The sequence below is a fragment of the Oncorhynchus tshawytscha genome, linkage group LG08 (genome assembly GCF_018296145.1).
Source record: "Oncorhynchus tshawytscha isolate Ot180627B linkage group LG08, Otsh_v2.0, whole genome shotgun sequence".
In the NCBI taxonomy this organism is placed as follows: domain Eukaryota; kingdom Metazoa; phylum Chordata; class Actinopteri; order Salmoniformes; family Salmonidae; genus Oncorhynchus; species Oncorhynchus tshawytscha.
In genome coordinates this window covers 27,098,330-27,126,069 of record NC_056436.1, presented here as the reverse complement: position 1 = coordinate 27,126,069, position 27,740 = coordinate 27,098,330, and the positions used below count along the sequence as shown (strand labels likewise).

Here is a 27,740-nt window from a genome sequence, read left to right as displayed (position 1 = left end):
AGAGCATCTGAGCCCGCTCCACTTCACCAGATCTGAGGAGGCCAACCTGAGCCAAATAGGAGCAGGACGAGGGGCTACTGTCCTCCCTACATTGGCCCTGCCCTCTCCACTGCGCTTTGATCTCCCACATGCTACACACAGGCAGAGCCTTCAACTCTCTCTGTCTATAATGGATGACAAGGCTAGTCCAATTATTACAATCTGGTTTCATCTCAGGGTAAACAGATGAAGGAAGGAGGTAATGAATGAGCCCCCACATCTTCCCTAAAAGCATCCAAGAGATGTTGTTTCATTCAATTCAGCCCAATTCAGATATAAATTGTTTTCAATTCATTTCAAATGAAATATGAGTGAGTGTAATATGTCGTTTATGGATGTACAGTACCAGTCAAAAGTTTGGACGCACCTACTCATTCAAGGGTTTTTCTTTTTTCTAATAGAATCATGGAGTAACCAAAAAAGTGTTAAACAAATCAAAATACATTTTAGATTCTTCAAAGTAGCCACCCTTTGCCTTGATGACAGCTTGGCACACTCTTGTCATTCTCTCAACCAGCCTGGAATGCTTTTCCAACAGTTTTGAAGGAGTTCCCACATATGCTGAGCACTTGTTGGCTGCTTTTCTTTCACTCTTCAGTCCAACTCATCCCAAACCATCTCAATTGGGTTGAAGTCGAGTGATTGTGGAGGCCAGGTCATCTGATGCAGCACTCCATCAGTCTCCTTGGTCAAATAGCCCTTACACAGCCAGGAGGTGTGTTTTGTGTCATTGTCCTGTTGAAAAACAAATGATAGTCCCACTAAGTGCAAACCAGATGGGATGGCGTATCGCTGCAGAAGGCTGTGGTAGCCATGCTGGTTAAATGTGCCTTGAATTCTAAATAAATTACTGACTGTGTCACCAGCAAAGCACGCCTACACCATCACACCTCCTCCTCAGTGCTTCACTGGGGGAACCAGACATGCGTAGATCATCCGTTCACCTACTCTGCCTCTCACAAAGGTACGGCAGTTGGAACCAAAAATCACACATTTGGGCTCATCAGACCAAGAGACAGATTTCCACCAGTCTAATGTCCATTGCTTGTGTTTCATGAACCAAGCAAGTCTCTTCTTCGTATTGGTGTCCTCCAGTAGTGGTTTCTTGGCAGCAATTTGACCATGAAGGCCTGATTCACGCAGTCTCCTCTGAACAGTTGATGTTGAGATGTGTCTGTTTCTTGAACTCTGTTAAGCATTTATTTTGGCTGCAATCTGAGGTGCAATTAACTCTAATGAACTTGCCCTCTACAGCAGAGGTAACTCTGGGTCTTCCTTTCCTGTGGCGGTCGTCATGAGAGCCAGTTTCATCATAGCGCTTGATGGTTTTTCTGACTGCACTTGAAGAAACTTTGAAAGTTCTTGAAATGTTCCGTATTGACCGACCTTCATGTCTTAAAGTAAAGTACTCTATATCAATCTAGTCTTTGTATTAAATGTTTCAATAAAATTTAGGCAAAAAGTTAAACTCATCGATTGTTTGTGTGTTGCTCCAGGACCTCCGCTGGTGGCTGAGAGGGTGGCCCATAGACAGTCAGTGCACCTGGGGAGTTCCATCAAGCTGCCATGCCCTGTTGAAGGAGACCCGCCACCCCTCATCATGTGGACCAAAGACGGCCACAACATCCACAGCGGCTGGACCCGCTTCCGCATCCTCCGCCTGGGCCTGAAGATCAAGGAAGTGGAGGTTGAGGATGCTGGAACATACATCTGCAAAGCCACCAACGGCTTTGGCAGCGTCAGCATCAACTATACCCTCATTGTCATTGGTAAGTAGAAAGTTGTCTTGCGGTTAGGGCTGTTGCGGTGACCGCCACACCGGCAGTCATGAGTCATGAAGGCAGTCAAATTCCACGTGGCCGTTTAGTCATGGTAATTAGGCTTCTCCAAGCTCTAATGCTGCTGCTGGTCATTAGTAGCCTACCAAACTTGCTAACTGCCTGGTACTCAGCACTCTATTGTCCCTCTAATTTAAAAAAAATAAAACATTATTTCACCTTTATTTAACCAGGTAGGCTAGTTGAGAACAAGTTCTCATTTGCAACTGCGACCTGGCCAAGATAAAGCATAGCAGTGTGAACAGACAACACAGAGTTACACATGGAGTAAACAATTAACAAGTCAATAACACAGTAGAAAAAAAAGAGAGTCTATATACATTGTGTGCAAAAGGCATGAGGAGGTAGGCGAATAATTACAATTTTGCAGATTAACACTGGAGTGATAAATGATCAGATGGTCATGTACAGGTAGAGATATTGCTGTGCAAAAGAGCAGAAAAGTAAATAAATAAAAACAGTATGGGGATGAGGTAGGTAAAAATGGGAGTGCTATTTACCGATAGACTATGTACAGCTGCAGTGATCGGTTAGCTGCTCAGATAGCAGATGTTTGAAGTTGGTGAGGGAGATAAAAGTCTCCAACTTCAGCGATTTTTGCAATTCGTTCCAGTCACAGGCAGCAGAGAACTGGAACGAAAGGCGGCCAAATTAGGTGTTGGCTTTAGGGATGATCAGTGAGATACACCTGCTGGAGCGCGTGCTACGGGTGGGTGTTGACATCGTGACCAGTGAACTGAGATAAGGCGGAGCTTTACCTAGCATGGACTTGTAGATGACCTGGAGCCAGTGGGTCTGGCGACGAATATGTAGCGAGGGCCAGCCGACTAGAGCATACAGGTCGCAGTGGTGGGTGGTATAAGGTGCTTTAGTGACAAAACGGATGGCACTGTGATAAACTGCATCCAGTTTGCTGAGTAGAGTGTTGGAAGCTATTTTGTAGATGACATCGCTGAAGTCGAGGATCGGTAGGATAGTCAGTTTTACTAGGGTAAGTATGGCGGCGTGAGTGAAGGAGGCTTTGTTGCGGAATAGAAAGCCGACTCTAGATTTGATTTTCGATTGGAGATGTTTGATATGAGTCTGGAAGGAGAGTTTACAGTCTAGCCAGACACCTAAGTACTTATAGATGTCCACATATTCAAGGTCGGAACCATCCAGGGTGGTGATGCTAATCACTCTTATGTCAATGCAAATGTGTTGGAATGTGTTGGAAAATCTAATCAAACACTTAATGAGAGCCCATGAGCTCATGTTGCAGAACATTTCAATAGGCTATGGAATTGTGTGAGACAACAGAGTGATGGTATCTACTAAAAAGAGGAGGATCAGCTTTCTATAGGCTAGGCCTACTATATTTATTTCTCAACTTTCCTAATATTAAGCACATTGCTTATATTTATAACGGGAGTAGAGCCTGCCTGGCTGGCATAATTAACCCGCGGGTAAAAGCATTCTCCATTCGCTATTTAAGTGCATAGATGACATGCATTTTTTCCGATGCCCCTGTTTCGATACAGGTGCATGATAATGGTTCATTCTAAATCAAAACAAATTCCACACATATATTATTTAGTATATGTAAAGATCAGATTAAATCAAGAATATTCTGATGGGTGATTATTTATATTCTGATTATTTTATCACTTGTGGATTATATATTGTCCCTTGTGAATGATGCCCAGCATAAGAAACAATGCCTTTTTTTGCGACTTTTTCGAATCATAGTAGCACACCTGATGTAGCCTAGCCCACAGGCCTATATGTTTTAATAAGATTTATATCACAAATAAAATGGCCAAATAACTTTTTAAAATTCAGCACATTAATCCACTTTACAAGGTGTGTAGAGCCTAACTGGTATACATAAACAGCACGTGAGTTTCAAGTTTGAGGAAGTGCATTTTCACCTAAAAATGCACTTTTATAATAAAAGCATTACATGCATAGTTGCGTTTTCAGTCACATTTGATAATGGTGTTTTCCGCTAATGGAACATTCATGCTTAAAGCCTACTACCACTACCAAGTCTAATAGTTTATCAACATTTTAAGCTAAACGTTCTGATCTGTTGCGTAAGCCATATTGCATAAATACATTTTTTTTTAAATATATATTTTTTACCCCGTTTTCTCCCCAATTTCGTGGTATCCAATTGTTTTCAGTAGCTACTATCTTGTCTCATCGCTACAACTCCCGTACGGGCTTGGGAGAGACGAAGGTTGAAAGTCATGCATCCTCCGATACACAACCCAACCAAGCCGCACTGCTTCTTAACACAGCGCCATCCAACCCGGAAGCCAGCCGCACCAATGTGTCGGAGGAAACACCGTGCACCTGGCAACCTTGGTTAGCGCGCACTGCGCCCGGCCCGCCACAGGAGTCGCTGGTGCGCGATCCCTACCGGCCAACCCCTCCCTAACCCGGGCGACGCTAGGCCAATTGTGCCTCGCCCCACAGACCTCCCGGTTGCGGCCGGTTATGACAGAGCCTGGGCGCACAGCTGCCGCTACAGTACAGCGCCCTTAACCACTGCGCCACCCGGGAGGCCTTAAATACGTTTTTTTGATGCTAGTGATTGTATTAATTTGAGATCTATCGCATCCCACAACTGTCCCAGACTATGTTTGCAATATTTATTTCTCACACAGAATAAAATAGGTCAACTTTTGTACTATGGGGGATAGTAGATTGACATAGGCTAGGGCTTTTGCTGTTCATTAGGCCTACTCATCTTGTTGGCTGACGAAAAGTAAATGTGGACAGTTCTTCCAATATCTTCAATATGCACATCGGAATTGGATAAGGACTCGCACAGCTGCGTCTCCAATGTGTCTGTCTTCACTTGTAGCCTGTGAGAAATACCCAATCACGTGATGAAGTACGCAGCACTCAGGGAGAAGGGCACAATGGCCACTGGTCGCAAAAGGCATGGATTTTTTTTAGGGTGCATTAGGGTCACAAGGGAATGCCGCCATGAAATTCTAGAGATTATCAAGTGCTTGTCAAACTGTGAATGAGTGACTGATGTAGTGTGTAAAGCCTGTGCAAAAAAACAAAGCAGTATTAAAAATCTAAACATATAGCCTAACGTTTGTATAACAAATAAAGTTACATTAATAACAACTCTAAATTAAGCATATAGGAATACCTATTTCTTTGTTAACCTCTCAACACAGAATGGCCGCATGTGCACACTCCCTCAAATCGTTGGGAGAAAATATTTGTTAAATTGTATTCTTCGGGGGGCGCTAGAGAGCGTGCTATGGAGTAGACGTGCTTTGCTAGAGCTCCGCTCCATTTTGAAACAAATTAGTATTTATCTTAACTTCTCACGACCTATAACTTCAAACAAATATGACAAAGGGAAAAGGCACCAGAAAAGGGAGCGCTAAACAAGATAATTTGAATGAGATAGACAACGAATCAATTTCAACGTCGCCAACCCACGAGGAGTTAGCTGAAGAGGCTAGCTTCCAAGAGTTCCCCACAGAGCCTACGCAAAGTGACATACTGGCTGCCATAAACTCACTAAGCAAGAAGGTGGACACAAGGTTGGCTGATATCTCAAAGAGTATTGGGACTTTGGCCGAAACTGTGAAGGCAACTCAGAGAAGGGTGCATGAGGTTGAGCAGACGACAGTCGATCACGAGGCCAGGCTACAGGACATAGAGAAACAGTGTGCAGCGTTCAAAAAGGACAACAAAACCCTGAAAGCCCGACTGGAAATGCTTGAGTCGCTTTCAAGACGCCAGAACATGTGGCATCCAGGAGGACACTGAGAAAGGGAAACCCACTGAATTTGTCTCGGAGCTGATACCGGCCCTGCTGGGGAGCGAACACTTCAAAACTGCCATCCTGATCGACCGCGCACACAGATCTCAGGCAACGAAGTCGGCCAAGGGCGGGCCACCAAGGCCATTCATTGTACGGCTGCACTATCCCCAGACCAGGGATCTCATCCTCAAGCTGGCTAGTCAAAAGTTCCCCCTTAACTTCAACGGAGCCAGGGTATCTTTCTACCCAGATCTTACCTTGGAGGTGAGGAACCAACGGAAAGAGTATGATGAGGTACGCAACAAATGCAGGGCGGCCAACATCCGATATGGATTCCTCTTCACAGCCCGGTTTAAGGTGACAGTCGAAGGATCAACACGTACGTTTGACAACCCAAAAGAGGCCGATCTGTTCTTGACAAGCAAGTTCCCTGGCTGAGGATACAGAACGGCTCTGTCAGCCGGCTAAATGACCAAATACAGGCCAGGAATGTGTTTGGATTTCCGGACTATGGCTTTTCGATTAGAAGATCAGAATTTGGGACTTATGATTGGTGAGATGTTGTGGCTAATATAGCATTGTTTGGCACATCATGTTTTAGCGCCACTCACCCCCTAACATGAGAGTTAAGCGTTATCTAATATTAGCGTATATGCGGTGCATCTATAGACGAGTTAGTTCAAGCTGTATGTGTAGACACTCTACGGTTTGTGTGTTAGCCAAGGAGTGCTTCGTTTGGGGAAGTCACTCAGTAAAAGGACGGGATGGGGTCTGTGTTTTATGTTCACGTTTATTATTAGTACAGGTGGCATGACAAGCTCCCGCACGGCGGGACGTTTTTCTTCTGAGTTTTGTATGACAGCAACAATTTGCTCTAAAATAAGAAATGGCACAATAGTGACAGAGCACAGAGTAAACCAGTTGGAATAAAGATAGTCAGCTGGAACTGTAATGGCTTAGGGCATGTGGTGAAACGAGCTAAGGTTTTTTCTCATCTTAAATCACTGGGTGCTGACATAGTGTTTCTTCAAGAAACTCATATTAAACGCTCCGCTCAGGCCAAGCTACGAGTCGGCTGGATCGGTCAGATATACCAGTCTAACTTTGATGCAAAAGCGAGAGGGGTAGCAATCCTGATAAGGAAAAACATTCCGTTTGTTTACTCATCCTCGATTTTAGATCCTAATGGTCGGTATATTATTGTGGCTGGTACACTGAATTCGAAACCAGTAACCTTGGACAATTTATATGGACCCAACTTCGATGATCCATTATTTTTTCAAAGGGTATTTAAGGACATACCAAATATCTCGGATACAAGTGTTATTGTTGGAGGGGACTTTAACTGTACATTAGATCCTCTTTTAGATAAACAACTATCAAGGTCACTTCAACAATCAAATGCCAGTGTCTGTCTAAATACATTGATGACAAACCTTAACATTGTTGATATTTGGAGACTGACGCACACAACAGACAGGGATTACTCATTCTTTTCATCAGTTCATAAATCATATTCCAGAATTGACTTTTTTGTTGGACTCCAAACTAATTTCAGCAGCTGAGTCGGTTACCTATCACCCTATTCTAATTACGGACCACTCTCCTGTGTCCATGGTGCTGAAACTCGACAATATGTCGACAGGTCGGCGACCGTGGCGCTTAGACGCATACCTGCTGAAAGATGAGGCTTTTTGTCAGTATTTGAAGGAGCAGATTGCCTTTTTCCTCTGAACTAACGACACGGGGGATGTTGACGACTCCACCCTTTGGGAATCTCTAAAGGCTGTGATTAGAGGTTACATTATTTCTTATACATCAGAGAGGAAGAAACGCGCCAATACTAGGCTGAGAGAAATTGAAAGAGAATGTTTTTAGGACGAATTCCTCATATACAGTCCTTGAGAAGATCAAAGTTAAAATATGAATACAATACCATCCTTTCGAAACGGGTGGGCTCTTTACTTGCTAGAACGCAACAAAGTTATTTTGAACTGGGTGACAAACCACAAATTATTAGCAAGACAGCTAAGGCATAGTAACAGATCCGCAGGATATTAATAAATGCTTTGCGCAGTTTTACTCAGAGCTATACCAATCAAAATGCGATGCTACTGATCCACAAACTATGGAACGCTTTCTCTCTGAATGTGAACTTCCTAAACTAGACAGGGGGGCAGCTTCTGCACTCGATGCAGGGATAACTTTAGAGGAAATTAACACAGTGATAGCACAATTTCCAAACAGCAGGGCCCCTGGGCCCGATGGATATGTAATAGACAGGCACAGTACTTCTTATAGAATTCTATCTCCACTTATGTTGCGACTGTTTAAACAATCCAAAGAAAATGCCAAACTCCCGCAAACACTGTATGAGGCTACAATAGCACTGATCTTAAAAAAAGGTAGAGATTCCATGGAGATGTCGTTTTATCGCCCCGTGTCGCTACTCCCCATAGAAAACAAGGTGTTGACAAAGATATTGACAAACCGATTGAAAACATAAATTTCCGACATCATACACCCTGACCAGACAGGTTTTATCCCGGGCCGACATATATACTACAATTTGAGACGCCTTTTCAACGTAATGTATCACGATCACAAGGTTGAGGCAGTGGCTCTTGATGCAGAGAAGGCGTTTGATCGGATTGAGTGGAAGTATATGATGTTGGTTCTGGAGCACTTCGGGTTCGGAAAGGAATTTATTAATTGGATAAGAATTATTTATGCACACCCAATGGCGTCCATGGTAACCAATCAAGAAATGTCGCAGTCATTCCGCTTGTTCAAGGGGTGCCGACAGGGGTGCCCTATCTTGCCTGCTCTCTTCGCTATAGCCATGGAACCCCTTGCTACTCGCATTCGGGCATGTGCCGATATAGCTTCTGTTAAAATAAAGGACACATAGCACAAAATGTCCCTATATGCAGATGATGTTCTTTTGCTTTTGTCCAAACCTAAAACTTCTATTCCACCCTTACTTAACTTGATAAACACATTTGGCTCCTCCTCTGGCTACAAGATAAACTGGCAAAAAAGTGAGTTAATGCCAATATCACGGCCTGTGGATATGCAATTTCTGCAATCTACCCTGTTTAGAACAGTGATGGACAAGTTCACAAGCCTTGGCATTGTAGTGACAAGAGACCTTGATCAGCTATTGAAAGTGAATTGGGACATGAAAATATATCAGCTTAAACAAAATATAGATTTTTGGAAAACTCTGCCTATCTCCTTGGTTGGTCGTATAAACGCTATTAAAATGGTTGTCCTACCCAGGTTTCTTTACCTCTTCCAATGTCTACCCAATTTCATACCACAAAGCTATTTTAAGAAACTGGATTCAATAGTAACTCCATTTTTATGGGATAACAAGGCAGCCAGAATTTCAAAGAAGCATTTATGCAAGTACAAAATAGAGGGGGGCTTTGGCCTTCCTCACTTTAAACTGTATTATTGGGCTGCTAATCTGAACATTGTGTCTTTCTGGAGGGAAAGTTTACCTGCAATGAGACAGAAGGATATGCCTGCATGGCTTTTGATTGAGCAGGCCTCCTGTCAACGTTCCTCACTCCCTGCACTTGTTAATAGCCCATCAGATGTGAAAAAATCCACTTATGACTCTAACCCAGTCATTTGTCATACGCTTAGGATCTGGAAACAGATGAGGTATTTTCTTAACATACCCACTGTATACATTGACAGCCCGATTTGCTTGAATCATGCTTTCCACCCCGCATTGGATGATGTGGTGTTTTCACAGTGGAGGGAGAAGGGGCTCACAACAATTGGTAATCTATACATAGATGGTCAGTTAGCTTCATTTCAACAATTACAGGGAAAGTTAAACAGGCCAACAACACATTTTTTCAGATACCTCCAAATCAGGAATTTCGTAAGGACACATATCCCACAGTATGGCATGAAGCCAAATAGTCCTACATTAGATAGCTTGATCCTTCTCAAACCCCATTCAAAAGGGTCGGTCTCTAGACTGTATGATGTGCTACAGGCCCACATAGAGGTATCCACAGACACCATTAAAAGGGCTTGGGAACAAGAACTTGGGTCAGAAATCTCAGATGAGGACTGGGTAGAAACTCTCAGGAATATAAACCACAGTTCAGTGAATGCCAGACACAACCTTGTACAGTTTAAGGTGATACACAGGTTACATTACTCAAAAGTAAAACTGCATAAAATATTCCCGGACACCTCACCACTGTGTGAGAGGTGCAAGCAGGATGAGGGGACGTTGACCCACTTATTCTGGACATGTCCTAAGTTACATGTTTACTGGGCTCTCATTTTTGATTACTTATCTAGAGCCTTTGATAGAGTTCTAGCCCCAGACCCATTGACCGCTCTGTTTGGTACAGTTGATGGGAATAACCACGAAGGGAAAGCTGTCTCTCTTTGTACTCTTATTAGCCAAAAGGCTCATATTGCAATTTTGGAAACTGGAGACTGTGCCTACCTTTGAAATGTGGTTACGGGATTTAGGGAATGTAATACATATGGAAAAGATTCAATACAATACCTCCAATAGAAGTCCAATGTTTTACAAAGTATGGCAGCCAATACTGGATAAATGGTCTAGTCCCGCTTCATAACTGGGTTGACGATCTGCTGCTACTCTGTGCTGTACTCCACTCAATACTTATTTTTGGCTTAACTACACTGCTTGTAATGACTATATGCTGTCTTCTTATACATGTACCACCTAATAGGATTCTGTTTTATTTTGTGTATGTGTGAGTTAGGTTTTGTTTTGTCCTCTAAATTGGCCATCCCATTCAACAGTACAATGAATGTCATGGTTAGTATTGCTGTCTTTTTTATTTGATTTTTTATTGTAAAATAATAAACATTTTATTTTAAAAAATTTAAAAAATGTATTCTTCATAATATAAAATAATGCCACGGAATTCGAAGAAAGTCTTGTCTGCTAAATGAACTAGTGTAGCCCACAGCCATTTATCTATCATAGCCAGATCAGGACCTAACATAAGGAAACTCAAAGAATGCTATTCTTTTCATCTGAAATAGAGTACATTTTCTTCATATCATGCTTCTTTAGACCTGTCTAAAATAAATAATGGATTTGTTGTGAAGGTGTAGGCTATATTACATGGATTTATTAGACTTTTTAAAAATGTAGATAATCCAAAGGTCAGCATCAGTAGCTTGTAGGCTATGTGTGGAAGCCAGTAGATGCTAAATGTGTTTATCACTGTCAATTACCGTGAGACTGACAGTTATTTGCTTGACAATCACCGGCTGACGAAATGTAGTTTGCCAAGTAATACCATTCATAGTGAAATCACTTTTAATATGACGCTACCCAGAAACCATGCATATGACTCAGACCGTGCCATCATCTTTTGAAGGAAGTGTTTCAAAGGCAATCACTTAACGTTTCCTTCAGGTCAAGATCTTGTCGATTTACAGATGTTAAAAGACAACAACATGCACCATGGAGTCATGGCTTTGAAATAAGGGGATTTAGGAAGGGGGATTGTAGTTGATACCCTCCTCTCCTATATCTGTTATATCATTCACCACTTAAGCCCAAAGTCAACAGAGAGAATAGGATATTGTTTCATACTACATCATCCTCTGTGACTCAAGCGGATCTTCACTTCTTCCCTCTCCCCAGGCTAAGCTGTAGTTTGTCAAAGCAGGGGCTCCTTAACTTGGAATTGTCCAACAAGAAACATATTCCCCTTAACATTAACCTATTAAGCCTCTTAAAGCTTATAAGAGGACATGATGGTCTCATGTGCAAGAGACATACTTGTAACTCTCAGTCAAGTCAAGCAACTGTACAGTATAATTTACTCTGTGCTAGAGTAGAGCGTGATGAATGAGAGGACTGGAGTGTGATAGCACTGCACTGTTTAGTTTAAGATACCTAATTAGGTCCAGAGCCTCCTGCAGGGGAGGGGGGTGGATGGCAGGGGCCGACTGGAGGAGCTGCTTCCTGGTCTTGTGATCAAATCAAATTGTATTAGTCGCATACACAGATTTTCAGATGTTATCGCTGGTGCTTTGAAATGCTTGTGTTTATAGCTCCAACAGTGTAATAATTCCCAATACCCCAGGGCAGTGATTGGGGACACTGCCCTGTGTAGGGTGCCGTCTTTCGGATGGGACGTTAAACGGGTGTCCTGACTCTCTGAGGTCATTAAAGATCCCATGGCACTTATCGAAAGAGTAGAGGTGTTAACCCCGGTGTCCTGGCTAAATTCCCAATCTGGCCCTCAAACCATCACGGTCACCTAATATTCCCCAGTTTACAATTGTCTCATTCATCCCCTCCTGTACCCTGTAACTATTCCCCAGGTCGTTGCTGCAAATGAGAACGTTTTCTCAGTCAACTTACCTGGTAAAATAACGAATAAAAAAATAAAAAATAAATACAAATAATACCAAGCAAAAGAACTAAGAAAAAACACAATAATCCCGAAAAATAAATATCAGAACGAGCAATGTCAGAGAACGGAATATAAATATATATACATATAATGGTGTGTAAAGACAGTATGAACAGTATATGACTAGAAAAGGTGTGTATAGCAGTAGTTATATACTGTAGGACGAGCCATCTCTAGAATGCGTAAAACAGTATGTAAACATTATTAAAGTGACCAGTGTTCAATTACTCTATAGGGTAGTACCGGGTGGTAGCTGGCTAGAACAGCGACTAAGGTGGTGGCCTTTCAAACTGGCCTTATTTTGGAGTAGAACCCTAATCACATAGATCAGACCAGGACAACAGAAAGTAAAGAGAATGGTGTCCGTTGGGTAGTATCATAGGGTAGAGATGCGGATCTGGGGAAGTGTTATTCGACACAACAGTGGTAGGCTTGATTACCAACAACGACGAGACGACCTACAGGGAGGAGGTGAGGGCCCTCGGAGTGTGGTGTCAGGAAAATAACCTCGCACTCAACGTCAACAAAACTAAGGAGATGATTGTGGACTTCAGGAAACAGCAGAGGGAACACCCCCCCATCCACATCGATGGAACAGTAGTGGAGAGGGTAGCAAGTTTTAAGTTCCTCGGCATACACATCACAGACAAACTGAATTGGTCCACTCACACAGACAGCATCGTGAGGAAGGCGCAGCAGCGCCTCTTCAACCTCAGGAGGCTGAAGAAATTCGGCTTGTCACCAAAAGCACTTACAAACTTCTACAGATGCACAATCGAGAGCATCCTGGCGGGCTGTATCACCGCCTGGTATGGCAACTGCACCGCCCTCAACCGTAAGGCTCTCCAGAGGGTAGTGAGGTCTGCACAACGCATCACCGGGGGCAAACTACCTGCCCTCCAGGACACCTACACCACCCGATGCTACAGGAAGGCCATAAAGATCATCAAGGACATCAACCACCCGAGCCACTGCCTGTTCACCCCGCTGTCATCCAGAAGGTTTGATTTGATTTGATTTGATGGCGAGGTCAGTACAGGTGCATCAAAGCTGGGACCGAGAGACTGAAAAACAGCTTCTATCTCAAGGCCATCAGACTGTTAAACAGCCACCACTAACATTGAGTGGCTACTGCCAACACACTGTCAATGACTGTCAATGACACTGACTCTACTCCAGCCACTTTAATAATGGGAATTGATGGGAAATGATGTAAATATATCACTAGCCACTTTAAACAATGCTACCTTATATAATGTTACTTACCCTACATTATTCATCTCATATGCATACGTAGATACTGTACTCTATATCATCGACTGCATCCTTATGTAATACATGTATCACTAGCCACTTTAACTATGCCACTTGGTTTACATACTCATCTCATATGTATATACTGTACTCGATATCATCTACTGTATCTTGCCTATGCTGCTCTGTACCATCACTCATTCATATATCCTTATGTACATATTCTTTATCCCCTTACACTGTGTATAAGACAGTAGTTTTTTGGAATTGTTAGTTAGATTACTTGTTCGTTATTACTGCATTGTCGGAACTAGAAGCACAAGCATTTCGCTACACTCGCATTAACATCTGCTAACCATGTGTGTATGTGACAAATAAAATTTGATTTGATTTATTCTAACAAAGTTATTTTGGCTCACGTTAAAGATGAAGTTGACTGAGAAGTCAGAGAGAGGTTAGATCTGTTGATTGTCTCCCGAGTGGCGCAGCGGTCTAAGGCATTACTACAGACCCAGGTTCGATCCTAGGCTGTGTCACAGCCAGCCATGATCGGGAGACCCATGAGGTGGCTCACAATTGGCCCAGCGTCGTCCAGGTTAGGGGAGGGTTTGGCCGGCCGGGATTACCTTGTTCCATTGCGATCTAGCGACTCCTTGTGGCGGGCCCGGGCGCCTGCAAGCTGACTTCGGTCGCCAGCTGGACGGTGTTTCCTCCGACACATTGGTGCGGCTGGCTTCCGGGTTAAGCGAGCAGTGTGCCAAGAAACAGTGTGGCTTGACAGGATCATGTTTCGGAGGACACATGGCTCTCAACCTTCGCTTCTCCCGAGTCCGTTGGAGAGTTGCAGCAATGAGCTAAGACTGTAACTACCAATTGGATATCACAAAATTGTGGAGAAAAAGGGGTAAAAGTACCCCTTCCCCCAAAAAAATGTTTTATCTGTTGACTGTTCCTGGACAATAAAAATAGATTTATAGACAGACACCAAGAGGAGGAATGTCAAAATTCACACTAGAGCTGTATTTCATGGTTGTCTATGACTGTACTGTACTTACATTATTTACTGTACATGGAAAATAAGAGCACTACTTTTGGCAGACATTTATAGAATGTGCAAAGTTTCAGGTTGCCCACATGATTGACAGTGGATCATGCTAAATTCAGAACAATCCATATGATTGCAGAGTACAGCACCATTTGAATAAATCAAGTCAATGTATCCAAATGATAGATAGCATCTCCCTCTCGTCTTACCAGGGTTGGGTAGGATACTTTCTAAATGTAATCCATTACAGTTACTAGTTAGCCTACTTATCCAAAATTGTAATCAGTAATTACCCAAACTCAGTAACGTAATCTAATTACTTAACGTTACTTTTGGATTACTTTCCCCTTAAGAGGCATTCGAAGAAAACAAGAAGGATCCATCAAACACATTTGGTGTGTTATCATAGTTGTTTCTGATTTGTGGTCAGACTCGCTCAGATAGAACAAACAAACTTATTTTCAATGCTGAATTAAATGTCATTGAGAAAACAGAAAGGTGTCATAGTGTATTTTTTTGCAAACATCCTTTCTGAATTTAAAAGTAATCCAAGAAGTAATCATCTAGTTTAAAAAAAAGTATCTGTAACCTGATTACAATATGTTTTGCTGGTATTGTAACTGATTACAGTTGAAGTTTTTGGTAATCAGATTACTCTCCAACCCTGCTGCTTACATACTGTAGTAGTGTTTGTAACTCTCAACTGATTTATCTAGCTTGGCATCTGCAGTTTGATGAAATGAAAAGTATTTAGGCTTTCAGTAGTGCTGAAACAGGGGGGTTTATAAGATAAGTTCAACATGCCTGCTTGTATTACTATCTACTCCCACACAGGACAGAGATGTCTCTTACCTTTTAAAGTTCAAAGGCATTTTTTTTTCTTGAGGGATACTGTTTTCTCATGTGTATTTTATTAAACTGAACACCATTATTTTCACCCTCTCTGATCTCCATCACAAACTGTTTGGCCTCGCTCTTAAGCCTGATGGAGTTGGTTCTGTTTTTCTTTCCCACTGTTTGTGGTGAATGCATGACAACCCAACACTAGTCTCTCAGTCATTCCACATATCTGTTTTGTAAGACCACAGAGGCCTCCCCCTCGCTCTCCTCTCTCTCTCTCTCTCCTTGCCGTTCTCTAATCCATCATTCCAGCCAGGGACTGGCACACATCACCAGTTTGTTTGTTTTTATAATAGTCCTATCAGGTGTGCAGTGCAGTCAGAGGCTTTTTTGGCTACAGAGATTAGGGGAGCCTCATTTTAAAACATTTACAGGACGGAAGTCATACATTGGGAGAACTGACAGCCTAAAAACGGTAGAATGGTCCATAATTATTGCGAGTGGAACGTTTCCAATCAATGGTGAAATGATTGTACCTCTTGATGTACCTAGTTATTAGACATTTTAATAGTGTTTTGTATATAGTTCAATGCCTGGTGGGGAAGGCTGGTAGACTTCTCAGAGAGATGATTTATTTGAAGTGTTGTAAATGGGAGGTGTAATAATGGCTAGCTTCCAGGGTAGCTGTGCAAACAGCATCCATCATTTGAGTGGATTATTTTTACTGGAGCTCAGAAAGAGTGCTGTTCAATATCCTGGCTGGCTTTGAAGCTCAAGGGCTGTAGTGAACAACACACTTTTTAATCAGGACATAAAGAGAGAAGGGCAGGGAGGAGAAGGAGAGGGCGAGTAGGGGAGAAACAATGGGATAGGGGTATAAGAAAGAAATGAAAGATGTGGAAGGAAGAAAGAGAGAAAAGAGTGAGAGAAAGAAAAGGGGGTGGTCCTGGTGATATAAGGGTGTGGGCAGTGGGCAGCCTGTCCTCCCCTGAGCTATCCCAAGAATCTGGTCAGCCAGTGCAACATGGCGCCTCCTCAATTGCCCCAGCTGGCTGTTTGTGCTCTGTTTGGGGTGGTCTCCTGACAACTGACTCCCACCCGACCCTCCTAAACCCCCACCCCACCCTCACCCATCCTGCTGGTGGACTGGAATAGATAGGGACATGACTGCCACACTGACAGACAGACAGACAGACAGATACACAATCTACACTGATCCGTTTTTTACAATTAGCATGGTGTACAGTTTATATTGTAACACGGTGTTGACACAGCACAGACCATGTAAACAGAGAGAGGACCATGGTAGCCTTCATTTCTACATGGATACTTTAAATCTCTATAGTACAGTGGTAGTGATAGTAGAAGTGCTGTAGTGGAAGTGATAGTACAGACTTTGTTGACTGTCCAGATACACTGCATTATGTGTGGCTGATAACATATGGTGGTTGTTTGATGATGTATGTGCGCACTCCCTCAAATCGTTGGGAGAAAATATTTGTTAAATTGTATTCTTCATAATATAAAATAATGCCACGGAATTCGAAGAATTAGTGTAGCCCACAGCCATTTATCTATCATAGCCAGATCAGGACCTAACATAAGGACAACTCAAAGAATGCTATTCTTTTCATCTGAAATAGAGTACATTTTCTTCATATCATGCTTATTTAGACCTGTATAAAATAAATAATGGATTTGTTGTGAAGGTGTAGGCTATATTACATGGATTTATTAGACTTTTTAAAATGTAGATAATCCAAAGGTCAGCATCAGTAGCTTGTAGGCTATTTGTGGAAGCCAGGAGATGCTAAATGTGTTTATCACTGTCAATTACCGTGAGACTGACAGTTATTTGCTTGACAATCACTGGCTGACGAAATGTAGTTTGCCAAGTAATAACATTCATAGTGAAATCACTTTTAATATGACGCTACCCAGAAACAATGCATATGACTCAGATCTGAAACTCATTGTGACCCACAGAATGATGGGGCATTTTCCTGAGATTCAGTTGAAGCTCAAGGCCAGGGAGTGAGAGTGACCTATTACCTTTGTCTGGATTTCTGAATGAAGAGGAGAGAAAGAAGGGAGGGTACCAGACCCAGTGGTACAGTAGGCTAGAGAGATAGTTTCAATGGATTCTTTGGTTGTTGTTAGCCATTTACTTTGCCTGTCTTCCCAACATTATGTCTGTAACTGAATGTGTCTGGGTACGTGGCTGCGTGGGTGTTTGCCTTTCCCTTCCATCTCTAAATGTACAAATGTGCTGTGTTTTATTTAGAAATTATATTCCATTCTGGTAATACAATTGGAATACAAAGTAGTCTATATGTTTTATCGCTTGAAAGTTGTGTCCTGCAGAATCCGAGTGGATTGCTGTTCTTAGTTACTCTTTGATGAGGGAGGATAGGGCCCCTCTCAAGGAGAAAGAGAGGACACAAAAAGGGTTGACAGGGAGGCCTGCAAGTCCTCTCCTTTTACTGATAATTGTATTTTTCAGTATTCCAACAATAACAACTATGTAGCAGCACTGAGATGTCCTGCCTTCCCCCAGTCTGCAGGTCCAGTGAGCCAACATTGTGTAAAGACAATAGCAGCCTAGGATAGTAGTTTAGGCCCAGACTCATAAAGGGTACCATTGTTCCTAAGGACCTCAAGAAAATAGAGAGGAAAGAGATTCAGGAACAAAAAAAATGTGAAAAGAAAATCCGGGCAGCATGGGACCGTGTTCTGTTTGGATTGGGAAGTTCAGGAACCGGGAGGAATGTGGAGAGCCCAAGTGAGCAGCAGAGAAATATATCTTCCAATGGAGGCTGTTTTTTAAAGGGAATGGGTTATTATAGTTGGCCAGTTTAAGCCCTTCAATACTGGACATCAGGGGACTTTATGGTTCTTATTCCAGTTTAAAATGGCCAAGTAACTTTTTTGTTTGTAATAGTCATGACATCATGACTGGGCCTGGTGCTGGAGGTGACAGACAATGGAAGTTTTGTGCCCAGAGAACCATAGACAGCTTTGGGGGGTTTGGGGAAAGTCGGAGGGTGCCTGGAGTGGGGGGTTAGAAGCCACATCTGGTCCCTTTACCTGCCCCATTCAAACGCAGAGTGTGCACCAAACTGGATTTGGACACATTTTACTGGAGGCTACACTGGGTTCAGGCTCTGTACAAGGTGTATGGCAGTGTTTCCCAAACTAGGGGTTGCCTGATTTGAAAATGAGGTTGTGAGAGAAACTCTAAAATAAAAAATAAAACTTGTGCTTGGTTCATAGAAGTAACATCAGTATCCTCCGATAGCCGCTAGATGTGGTTATAATAAACAGAGCGGTGTCTGTTTTCTTCCTACAAATGTTGCTCTATCTTTTGAACTGTTTAAGCTACAAAATATTATGACCCCCATCACTTAGGAACACGTATCCCACTGGGCACAGACTTCAATTCAACGTTTAGTTTTGATTTACATTTGGTTGAATTGTCAACTAACGTGAATTCAAAGTGAAATCAACAAAGCATTTCATTATGTCATTGGATTTAGGTTAAATGTTGTGTGAAAAAAAGACGAAAACCCCTTACTTTGATGACTTTTTGCTAATCCAATTAGTTTTCCACATTGGATTCAATGTCATCACATTGATTTTTGGGGTTGAAATTACTTGGAAACAACGTTGATTCATAATTTTTTCCCCCAGTGGTATGTGTCTTCTGTTTCCCTCTACAATGCCCACAAGCCGTGCAGGACTCAGTAGACCAGGCACTAAATCAGACTGTGGGGAAAAGAATATCAACATGTTATTGCCTGATGGTCTTCACAACTTCCCAATACCTTTCTGATGCATTTCAGTCACTTCAAACCATACTATCTTCAGATTGAAATACAGTCCAAAGTATTGTCGGATTGATTTACAGTAGACTGTCAGCCCCAATTAAAAAAGTAAATAATGGCCGTTGATTACATCACTTTTTTTTACATGGTGGGGTCACACATTTTTGTTAAATATCAAAAGGGGGTTGTGGGCAAAAAGGTTAGGGGACCCATGGTGTATGACAATAGAACATAAATGTTGTATTTATTTATGAAATGTACCTCATAAGACGTATTTTCTAAGTACTGAGTAACACATTCACTTAATTTATGAAATGTGTTTGATGTCAACATCAGAATTCTATAGTGGATACTTCAGAATGTGAAGCTTTAGAAAGTAGGCAACGTTAGAACTGACATGCTCAGTGCTGGTATATTTGAAACTTGTGAATGACTCTACTAGCATGAAGTGATTCAGTGCAGTAGTGGCATGTGTAATCTATCTATCTGACACCCTGCTCTGCTTTGGTTGAACTTCTATAATTGGTCATAATGTTTGGTATTCTGAGGAATGGTAGTAGTTGGCAAGGAACATGATACATTCCATAAATTCATCAATGTCTACCTCACAAAGTGGATATGCATTACAAATGATCTATTATGTTTCATTGATAATATTTTCACTAAGCCGTGTCTTAGCTCCACCACATGAAGTCAGTCAGTCAATGACATCAACTCCACAGCTGTCTTTCAGAGCTGCACTTATGAAAACTGATCATATTCCTCCCAAATGTTACAGCGAGTGACCTTAGCATGTACCCCCTCAGTGTATCCTATAAATGCTAAATTTACTCAGATGGAGCCAAGCGTGTTTTACTGTGCCTGTTTGGCTGGGGGCCATGTCAATGAAAATGTAAAAAGTGTGAAACAAAAAGCATTGAATTCAACTGAAACATTTTTCCACTGCTTGTTGAATCCCTTACGAAAAAAGATTGCAGTCAGTGTACAGTATAACTGCAGTATGCTGAAAATACTGCATCCAAAATAACACTTTTTTTTTACTGCAGCAAATTTGCAGTTCAGTTCAAAATACCACAGTCGACTGCAGTTACTGCACTTTTACTGCAGTTTCAAAACGGCAATCTTTTTTTGTAAGGGAATACTCATAAGCCTCATAATTGTGTCCTGAGTTAGAGGAGAGGTGAATCTGACTAACAACTTGTGTCTACTCCATAATAACAACATATTTGATAGTGTTCAGCTTTGAATGTGAATGAATTATATAAACCACGTTGAAATAACTAAGAAAAACACCCCTCTGAGATCAGAACTGGAAGGTCACTCCAGTTGATGTTAGCCCAAATGGCAACAGAAGTCTTTCAAGTTTAACACTAGTGAAACCCTAATAGGCTTACTTCATATCTCTGTCATCACCCTCTGTTAAGACCTCCAAGGCCTTTCCTGTGTGTATTGGGCATAACTTTTATACCATGTTCAATTATATGCTGCATATTTTCTTTGCAATGTTAAAATATAAATGTTCTGTTCCTTTTCCCCTACAGATGACTCTGGTGCTGATAAGACTGGGCCAGGGGTCCCTGGTGGGGTGGACTCAGAGTATGACCCTGACCACCTATCAGGAAAACTAGGTAAGATCATAAAAAAAGCAACATTACTGAAGTTATTTGCATTAGATTGAGTCTTATTTTATGATTCTGTTATGCATCTCTGCAAAGTAGTAAACCCAAAACTCTCTTTCCTCCTTTTCGCAAAGTGCGTCCCCGCTTCACACAGCCTGCTAAAATGAGGAAACGGGTGATTGCCCGCCCAGTGGGGAGCTCTGTGCGGCTGAAGTGTACAGCCAGCGGTAACCCTCGGCCAGACCTTGTGTGGCTGAAGGACGACAGGCCGCTGACGGAGCGCGAGGTTGGCGAGGGGCGCCAGAAGAAGTGGACTCTGAGCCTGAGGAACCTGACCCCGGAGAACAGCGGCAAGTACACCTGCAGAATCTCCAACCAAGCAGGGGAGATCAACGCCACCTACAAAGTGGAGGTCATACGTAAGTATCATACAGTCACAGAGGCCTGAGTTATAAATACACTTAACGAGTCAGTCCAAGATCTCATTGCTAATGTATGAGGTAGACTCCTCAGGGGAAAGAACCATAAAATACTGTATTATATACTGTATCACAGTCCTGCAGACTGAGTTCTATGGACGTTGTGATAATGATATATTGGCTATCATGGATGGAAACTCAATGTGAACGTTGATACAATTGCCACGTAATCATAGTAACGTCGGGTCTGGATTTGAGGAGGAACCATAACCTTTTGGAGATCCTTGCTCTCTGATGTACCTTCGTCAGACGGCTGCGTTTGATCAGTAAGTCTTACTCATATCCCTACTCCATGGATGAATGTGCTTGTCTAATCATGTACGTATATGAGAAGCATATTGAGAAGGCAGGTCTGAGAATGAGGGTTGTGTTCTGGTGTGTGGGGGAGGAGGAGGGGGCTGCTCAACCACAAGCCCCTCCAATCTTGAGCTGATTAGGATCCAGCTGTCTGCCAGCCCCCCACCCCCTGAACCCCTCCTCCCCCTGAGATGTGTGTCCTGTACAACCAGGAGCAGAGAGAGAGGAAACTAATCACACATACTTCTTGTGTTACATGTGGTATTTCTCTCTCTCTGTCTCTCTGTTACAAGTTCTAAGCCTGAGGCCAATAACTGCCATTACGCTGGTACATGCAGAGAGTCAGCCTTGTTGAAATATGGAATAGTTGTGACAGTTAGTCCATTATGTCTCTCTGCAGAGCGAACCAACTCCAAACCCATCTTGACGGGCACTCACCCGGTCAACACCACAGTGGACTATGGGGGGACTACCTCATTCCAGTGCAAAGTGAGGAGCGATGTCAAACCGGTCATCCAGTGGCTCAAGCGTGTGGAGTCCAATGGGGAGAGTCGGTACAATTCCACCATCGAGGTGGGCGACCATCGCTTTGTGGTGCTGCCCACGGGAGAGGTGTGGTCACGCCCTGATGGCTCCTACCTCAACAAGCTGCTCATCACCCGCGCCAAGGAGGAGGATGCTGGCATGTACATCTGTCTGGGTGCCAACACCATGGGCTACAGTTTCCGCAGTGCTTTCCTCACCGTGCTGCCAGGTAAGACCAGAGCCAGGATGCCAGCCATCTAGTACATCATTACCTTTAACCTGGCCTCCCAAAAATCCAACTTTCAAAACCTTTCCCATCACATACAGTCGTGGCCAAAAGTTTTGAGAATGACACAAATATAAAACTTTCGACAAAGTTTGCTGCTTCAGTGTCTTTAGATATTTTTGTCAGATGTTACTATGGAATACTGAAGTATAATTACAAGCATTTCATAAGTGTCAAAGGCTTTTATTGACAATTACATGAAGTTGATGCAAAGAGTCAATATTTGCAGTGTTGACCCTTCTTTTTCAAGACCTCCGTAATCCGCCCTGGCATGCTGTCAATTAACTTCTGGGTCACATGATGGCAGCCCGTTCTTGCATAATCAATGCTTGGAGTTTGTCCGAATTTGTGGGTTTTTGTTTGTCCACCCGCCTCTTGAGGATTGACCGCAAGTTCTCAATGGGATTAAGGTCTGGGGAGTTTCCTGGCCATGGACCCAAATATCTATTTTTTGTTCCCCGAGCCACTTATTTAACACTTTTGCCTTATGGCAAGGTGCTCCATCATGCTGGAAAAGGCATTGTTCGTCACCAAACTGTTCCTGGATGGTTGGGAGAAGTTGCTCTCGGAGGATGTGTTGGTTCCATTCTTTATTCATGGCTGTGTTCTTAGGCAAAATTGTGAGTGAGCCCACTCCCTTGGCTGAGAAACAACCCCACACATGAATCAGGATGCTCAGGATGCTTTACTGTTGGCATGACACAGGACTGATGGTAGCTCTCACCTTGTCTTCTCAGGACAAGCTTTTTTTCTGGATGCCCCAAACAGTCAGAAGGGGATTCAGAGAAAATGACTTTACCCCAGTCCTCAGCAGTCCAATCCCTGTACCGTTTGCAGAATATCAGTTTGTCCCTGATGTTTCCTGGAGAGAAGTGGCTTCTTTGTTGCCCTTCTTGACACCAGGCCATCCTCCGAAAGTCTTCGCCTCACTGTGCGTGCAGATGCACTCACACCTGCCTGCTGCCATTCCCGAGCAAGCTCTATACTGGTGGTGCCCGGATCCTGCAGCTTAATCAACTTTAGGAGACGGTCCTGACACTTGCTGGACTTTCTTGGGTGCCCTTCACAACAATTAAACCGCTCTCCTTGAAGTCCTTGATGATCTGATAAATGGTTGATTTAGGTGCAATCTTACTGGCAGCAATATCCTACCCTGTGATGCCCTTTTTGTTCAAAGCAATGATGAGTAACAGAGTGAACAGTCCGTTGCTTGGGTTACTGGAGTCCTTGACGATCTCCCAGGCCTTTCTCAGACACCGCCTGGTGTATATGTCCTGGAGGGCAGGGAGCTTGCTCTCAGTGATGCATTGGGCCATCCACATCACCCTCTGTGGAGCCTTGCAGTTGAGGATGGTGCAGTTGCCATACCAGGCAGTGATGCAGTTGGTCAAGATGCTCTCAATGGTACAGCTGTAGAACATCAATAGGGGGCACTCTTTCCTCTGATCTAAAAAAATATCCCAATGCCCCAGGGCAGGGATTGGGGACATTGCCCTGTGTAGGGTGCCGTCTTTCAAATGGGTCGTTAAACGGTTGTCCTGACTCTCTTTGGTCCCATGGCACTTATCGTAAGAGTAGGGGTGTTAACCCCGTTGTCCTGGCTAAATTCATACCATCATCGAAGTGGCTCATTCTTCCTCACCCCGGTCCTCTATGATGTACATGCCGAGAAAGTTTAAGCTTTTGACCCCCATGGGGGGCCCCTGTGTTGAGAGTCATCATGACGGGAGAGATGTTGTCTACCCTCACCACCTGGCGTCTGCCTGTCAGGAAGTCAGGACCCTGAGCTTAATGATCTTAGAGGGAACTATGGTTTTGAAAGCTGAACTGTAGTCGATGAACAGCATTCTCAGTTTGTTTGGAATGGCTTGTTTCAGGTCGCAGAGGTACTCATTTGAAAGATCAATATAGGGAGTTTGTGTGTACAGTCGTGGCCAAAAGTTTTGAGAATGACACAAATATTAATTTTCAAAGTCTGCTGCCTCGGTTTGTATGATGGCAATTTGCATATACTCCAGAATGGTATGAAGAGTGATCAGATGAATTGCAAAGTCCCTCTTTGCCATGCAAATGAACTGAATCCCCCAAAAACTTTTCCACTGCATTTCAGCCCTGCCACAAAAGGACCAGCTGACATCATGTCAGTTGATGAGGACGAGGCTGGAGATCACTCTGTCATGCTGATTGAGTTCGAATAACAGACTGAAAGATTCAAAAGGAGGGTGGTGCTTGGGATCGTTGTTCTTCGTCTGTCAACCATGGTTAACTGCAAGAAAGCAAAGGGAACCAGGTCATCAGACTGCTGAATAGCTAACCCTAGCTGTCCACCTGCTTAGACCTGTATCTTAAAGACTACAGTGCATTTGGAAAGTATCCAAACCCCATGACTTTTTCCACATTTTGTTATGTTACATTCTTATTCTAAAATGGATTCAATTGTTTTCCCCCCTCATCAAGCTATACACAATACCCCATAATAACAAAGCAAAAACAGGTTTTTAAACATTTTAGCAGATTTGTTAAAAAATAAAAAACTGAAATATCACATTTGCATATTCAGTATTCAGACCCTTTAGCCTTGAGTCTTCTTGGGTATGACGCTACAAGCTTGGCACACCTGTATTTGGGGAGTTTCTCCCATTCTTCTCTGCAGATCCTCTCAAGCTCTGTCAGGTTGAATGGGGAGCTAGACAGCTATTTTAAGGTCTCTCTAGAAATGTTTAATCGGGTTCAAGTCCGGGCTCTGGCTGGGCCACTCAAGAACATTCAAAAACTTGTCCCAAAGCCACTCCTGCATTGTCTTGGCTGTGTGCTAAGGTTTGTTGTCCTGTTGGATGCTGCCACCACCATGCTTCACCATAGGGATGGTGCCAGGTTTCCTCCAGATGTGACGCTTGGCATTCAGGCAAAAGAGTTCAATCTTGGTTTCATCAGACCACAGAATCTTGTTTCTCATGGTCTGAGAGTCCTTTAGGTGCCTTTTGGCAAACTCCAAAGCGGGCAATCATGTGCCTTTTACAGAGGCGTGAATTCCGTCTGGACACTACCATAAAGATCTGATTAGTAGAGTGCTGTAGAGATGGTTGCCCTTCTGGAAGGTCCTCCCATCTCCAAATAGGAACTCTGGAGCTCTGTCAGAGTGACCATCGGGTTCTTGGTCACCTCCCTGACCAAGGCCCTTCTACCCCGATTGCTCAGTTTGGCCGGGCGGACAGCTCTAGGAAGAGTCTTGGTGGTTCCAAACTTCTTCCATTAAATAGTTATGGAGGTCACTGTCCTCTTGGGGACCTTCAATGCTGCAGAAATGTTTTGGTACCCTTCCCCGGATCTGTGCCTCGACAAAATTCTGTCTTGGACCTCATCCATAATTTAGCACATCCATAATTTATACTGTATATACTCAGTTTATTAGGTACACCACCCCGTTCATGAAAATGGTTTGCTCCTACAGACAGTGAGTCACGTGGCTGTGCCTTGCTAGATAAAACAGGTAGACAGGCATTGAGGCATTCAGTTACTATTTTATTGAACGTGAGAATGGGGAAAAACAAGTGACCTAAGCGACTTTGAGCATGGTACGATTGTCGATGCCAGGCAGGCCGGTTCCGATATTTCAGAAACTGCCGGCCTCCTGGGCTTTTCACGCACGAAAGTGCGCATCCGAACATTGTTGTTGACCAGGTGCGTCTCTTCATGGCTACAGGGGGCTCCGACCCAGTACTAGATGCTTGTACCTAATAAACTGGCCACAAGTGTATATTGTGTACTCATCAGATTACTACTACACATACTACCTATTCTATTACTTATTGTATGGCCCTATCATTATTTATATTGATCATCGTACTGCATGCACCATTTATACCTGCTGTAAACTGTGCACGTGACAAATATAATTAGATTTAATACTAGAGCTCCCCTAAACCTTAATTTGGCTTTCTCAAATCCCCAAGATCCTGGGATTATGTCCTGTACAGGGATATATTGTCCTGTACAGGGAGATATTAATATTTTCAGTGCATGTAATCCAAGATTACTCAGAGTAAGGAACATGATAAAACTCCTCTTTGTTTCCAGTTCTTCATCCACGGATTCTTGTGATCTTTGCATTGGTGAATAATGTAGTATTGACCCACTGCAGTGATTTAATTAATCAACCAAGACCCTCTGATGTGTAGCTACAGTTGAACTCGGAAGTTTACATACACTTTAGCCAAATACATTTAAACTCAGTGTTTCACAATTCCTGACATTTAATGCGAGTAAAATTTCCCTGTCTTAGGTCAGTTAGGATCACCACTTTATTTTAAGAATGTGAAATGTCAGAATAATAGTAGAGAGAATTATTTATTTCAACTTTTATTTCTTTCATCACATTCCCAGTGGGTCAGAAGTTTACGTACCCGCAATTAGTATTTGGTAGCATTTCCTTCTAAATGGTTTAACTTGGGTCAAACGTTTCGGGTAGCCTTCCACAAGCTTCCCAAAATAAGTTGGGTGAAATTTGACCCATTCCTCCTGACAGAGCTGGTGTTGTAACTGAGTCAGGTTTGTAGGCCTCCCTTCTAACACACACAGGGCTTTGTGATGGCCACTCCAATACCTTGACTTTGTTGTCCTTAAGCCATTTTGCCACAACTTTGGAAGTATGCTCTGGGTCATTCTCAATTTGGGAGATCCATTTGTGACCAAGCTTTAACTTCCTGACTGATGTCTTGAGATGTTGCTTCAGTATATCCACATAATTTTTCTTTCTCATGATGCCATCTATTTTGTGAATTGGACCATTCCGTCCTGCAGCAAAGCACCCCCACAACATGATGCTGCCACCCCCGGGCTTCACGGTTGGGATGGTGTTCGGTTTGCAAGCCTCCCCCTTTTTCTTCCAAACACAACGATGGTCATTATGGCCAAACAGTTCTATTTTTGTTTCATCAGACCAGAAGACATTTCTCCAAAAAGTACGATCCCCATGTCGTAGTCTGGCTTTTTTATGGCGGTTTTGGAGCAGTGGCTTCTTCCTTGCTGAGCGGCCTTTCAGGTAATGTCGATATAGCGCTCGTTTTACTGTGGATATAGATACTTTTGTACCTGTTTCCTCCAGCATCTTCACAAGGTCCTTTGCTGTTGTTCTGGGATTGATTTGCACTTTCGCACCAGAGAACGTTCATCTCTAGGAGACAGAATGTGTCTCCTTCCTGAGCGGTATGACGGCTGCGTGGTCCCATGGTGTTTATATTTGCGTACTATTGTTTGTACAGATGAACGTGGTACCTTAAGGCGTTTGGAAATTGCTTTCAAGGGTGAAGCAGACTTGTGGAGGTCTACAATGTTTTTTCTGAGGTCTTGGCTTATTTATTTTGACTTTCCCATGATGTCAAGCAAAGAGGCACTGAGTTTGAAGGTAGGCCTTGAAATACATCCACAGGTACACCTCCAATTGACTCAAATGATGTCAATTAGCCTTTCAGAAGCT

General features: G+C 43.0%; 1 protein-coding gene across 1 annotated transcript in view; it reads left to right on the top strand.

Moving 5' to 3' along the window:
• The window catches only part of LOC112256753 (fibroblast growth factor receptor-like 1), a 54,823-nt gene that overhangs the window by 23,440 nt on the left and 3,643 nt on the right, over positions 1–27,740 (top strand). Inside the window, exons 3-6 of the mRNA XM_024430222.2 lie at positions 1,536–1,808; positions 20,600–20,686; positions 20,812–21,096; positions 21,854–22,207. Of these exons, the coding sequence (XP_024285990.1) occupies positions 1,536–1,808; positions 20,600–20,686; positions 20,812–21,096; positions 21,854–22,207 (999 nt within the window). The remainder of the gene's footprint in view (positions 1–1,535; positions 1,809–20,599; positions 20,687–20,811; positions 21,097–21,853; positions 22,208–27,740) is intronic.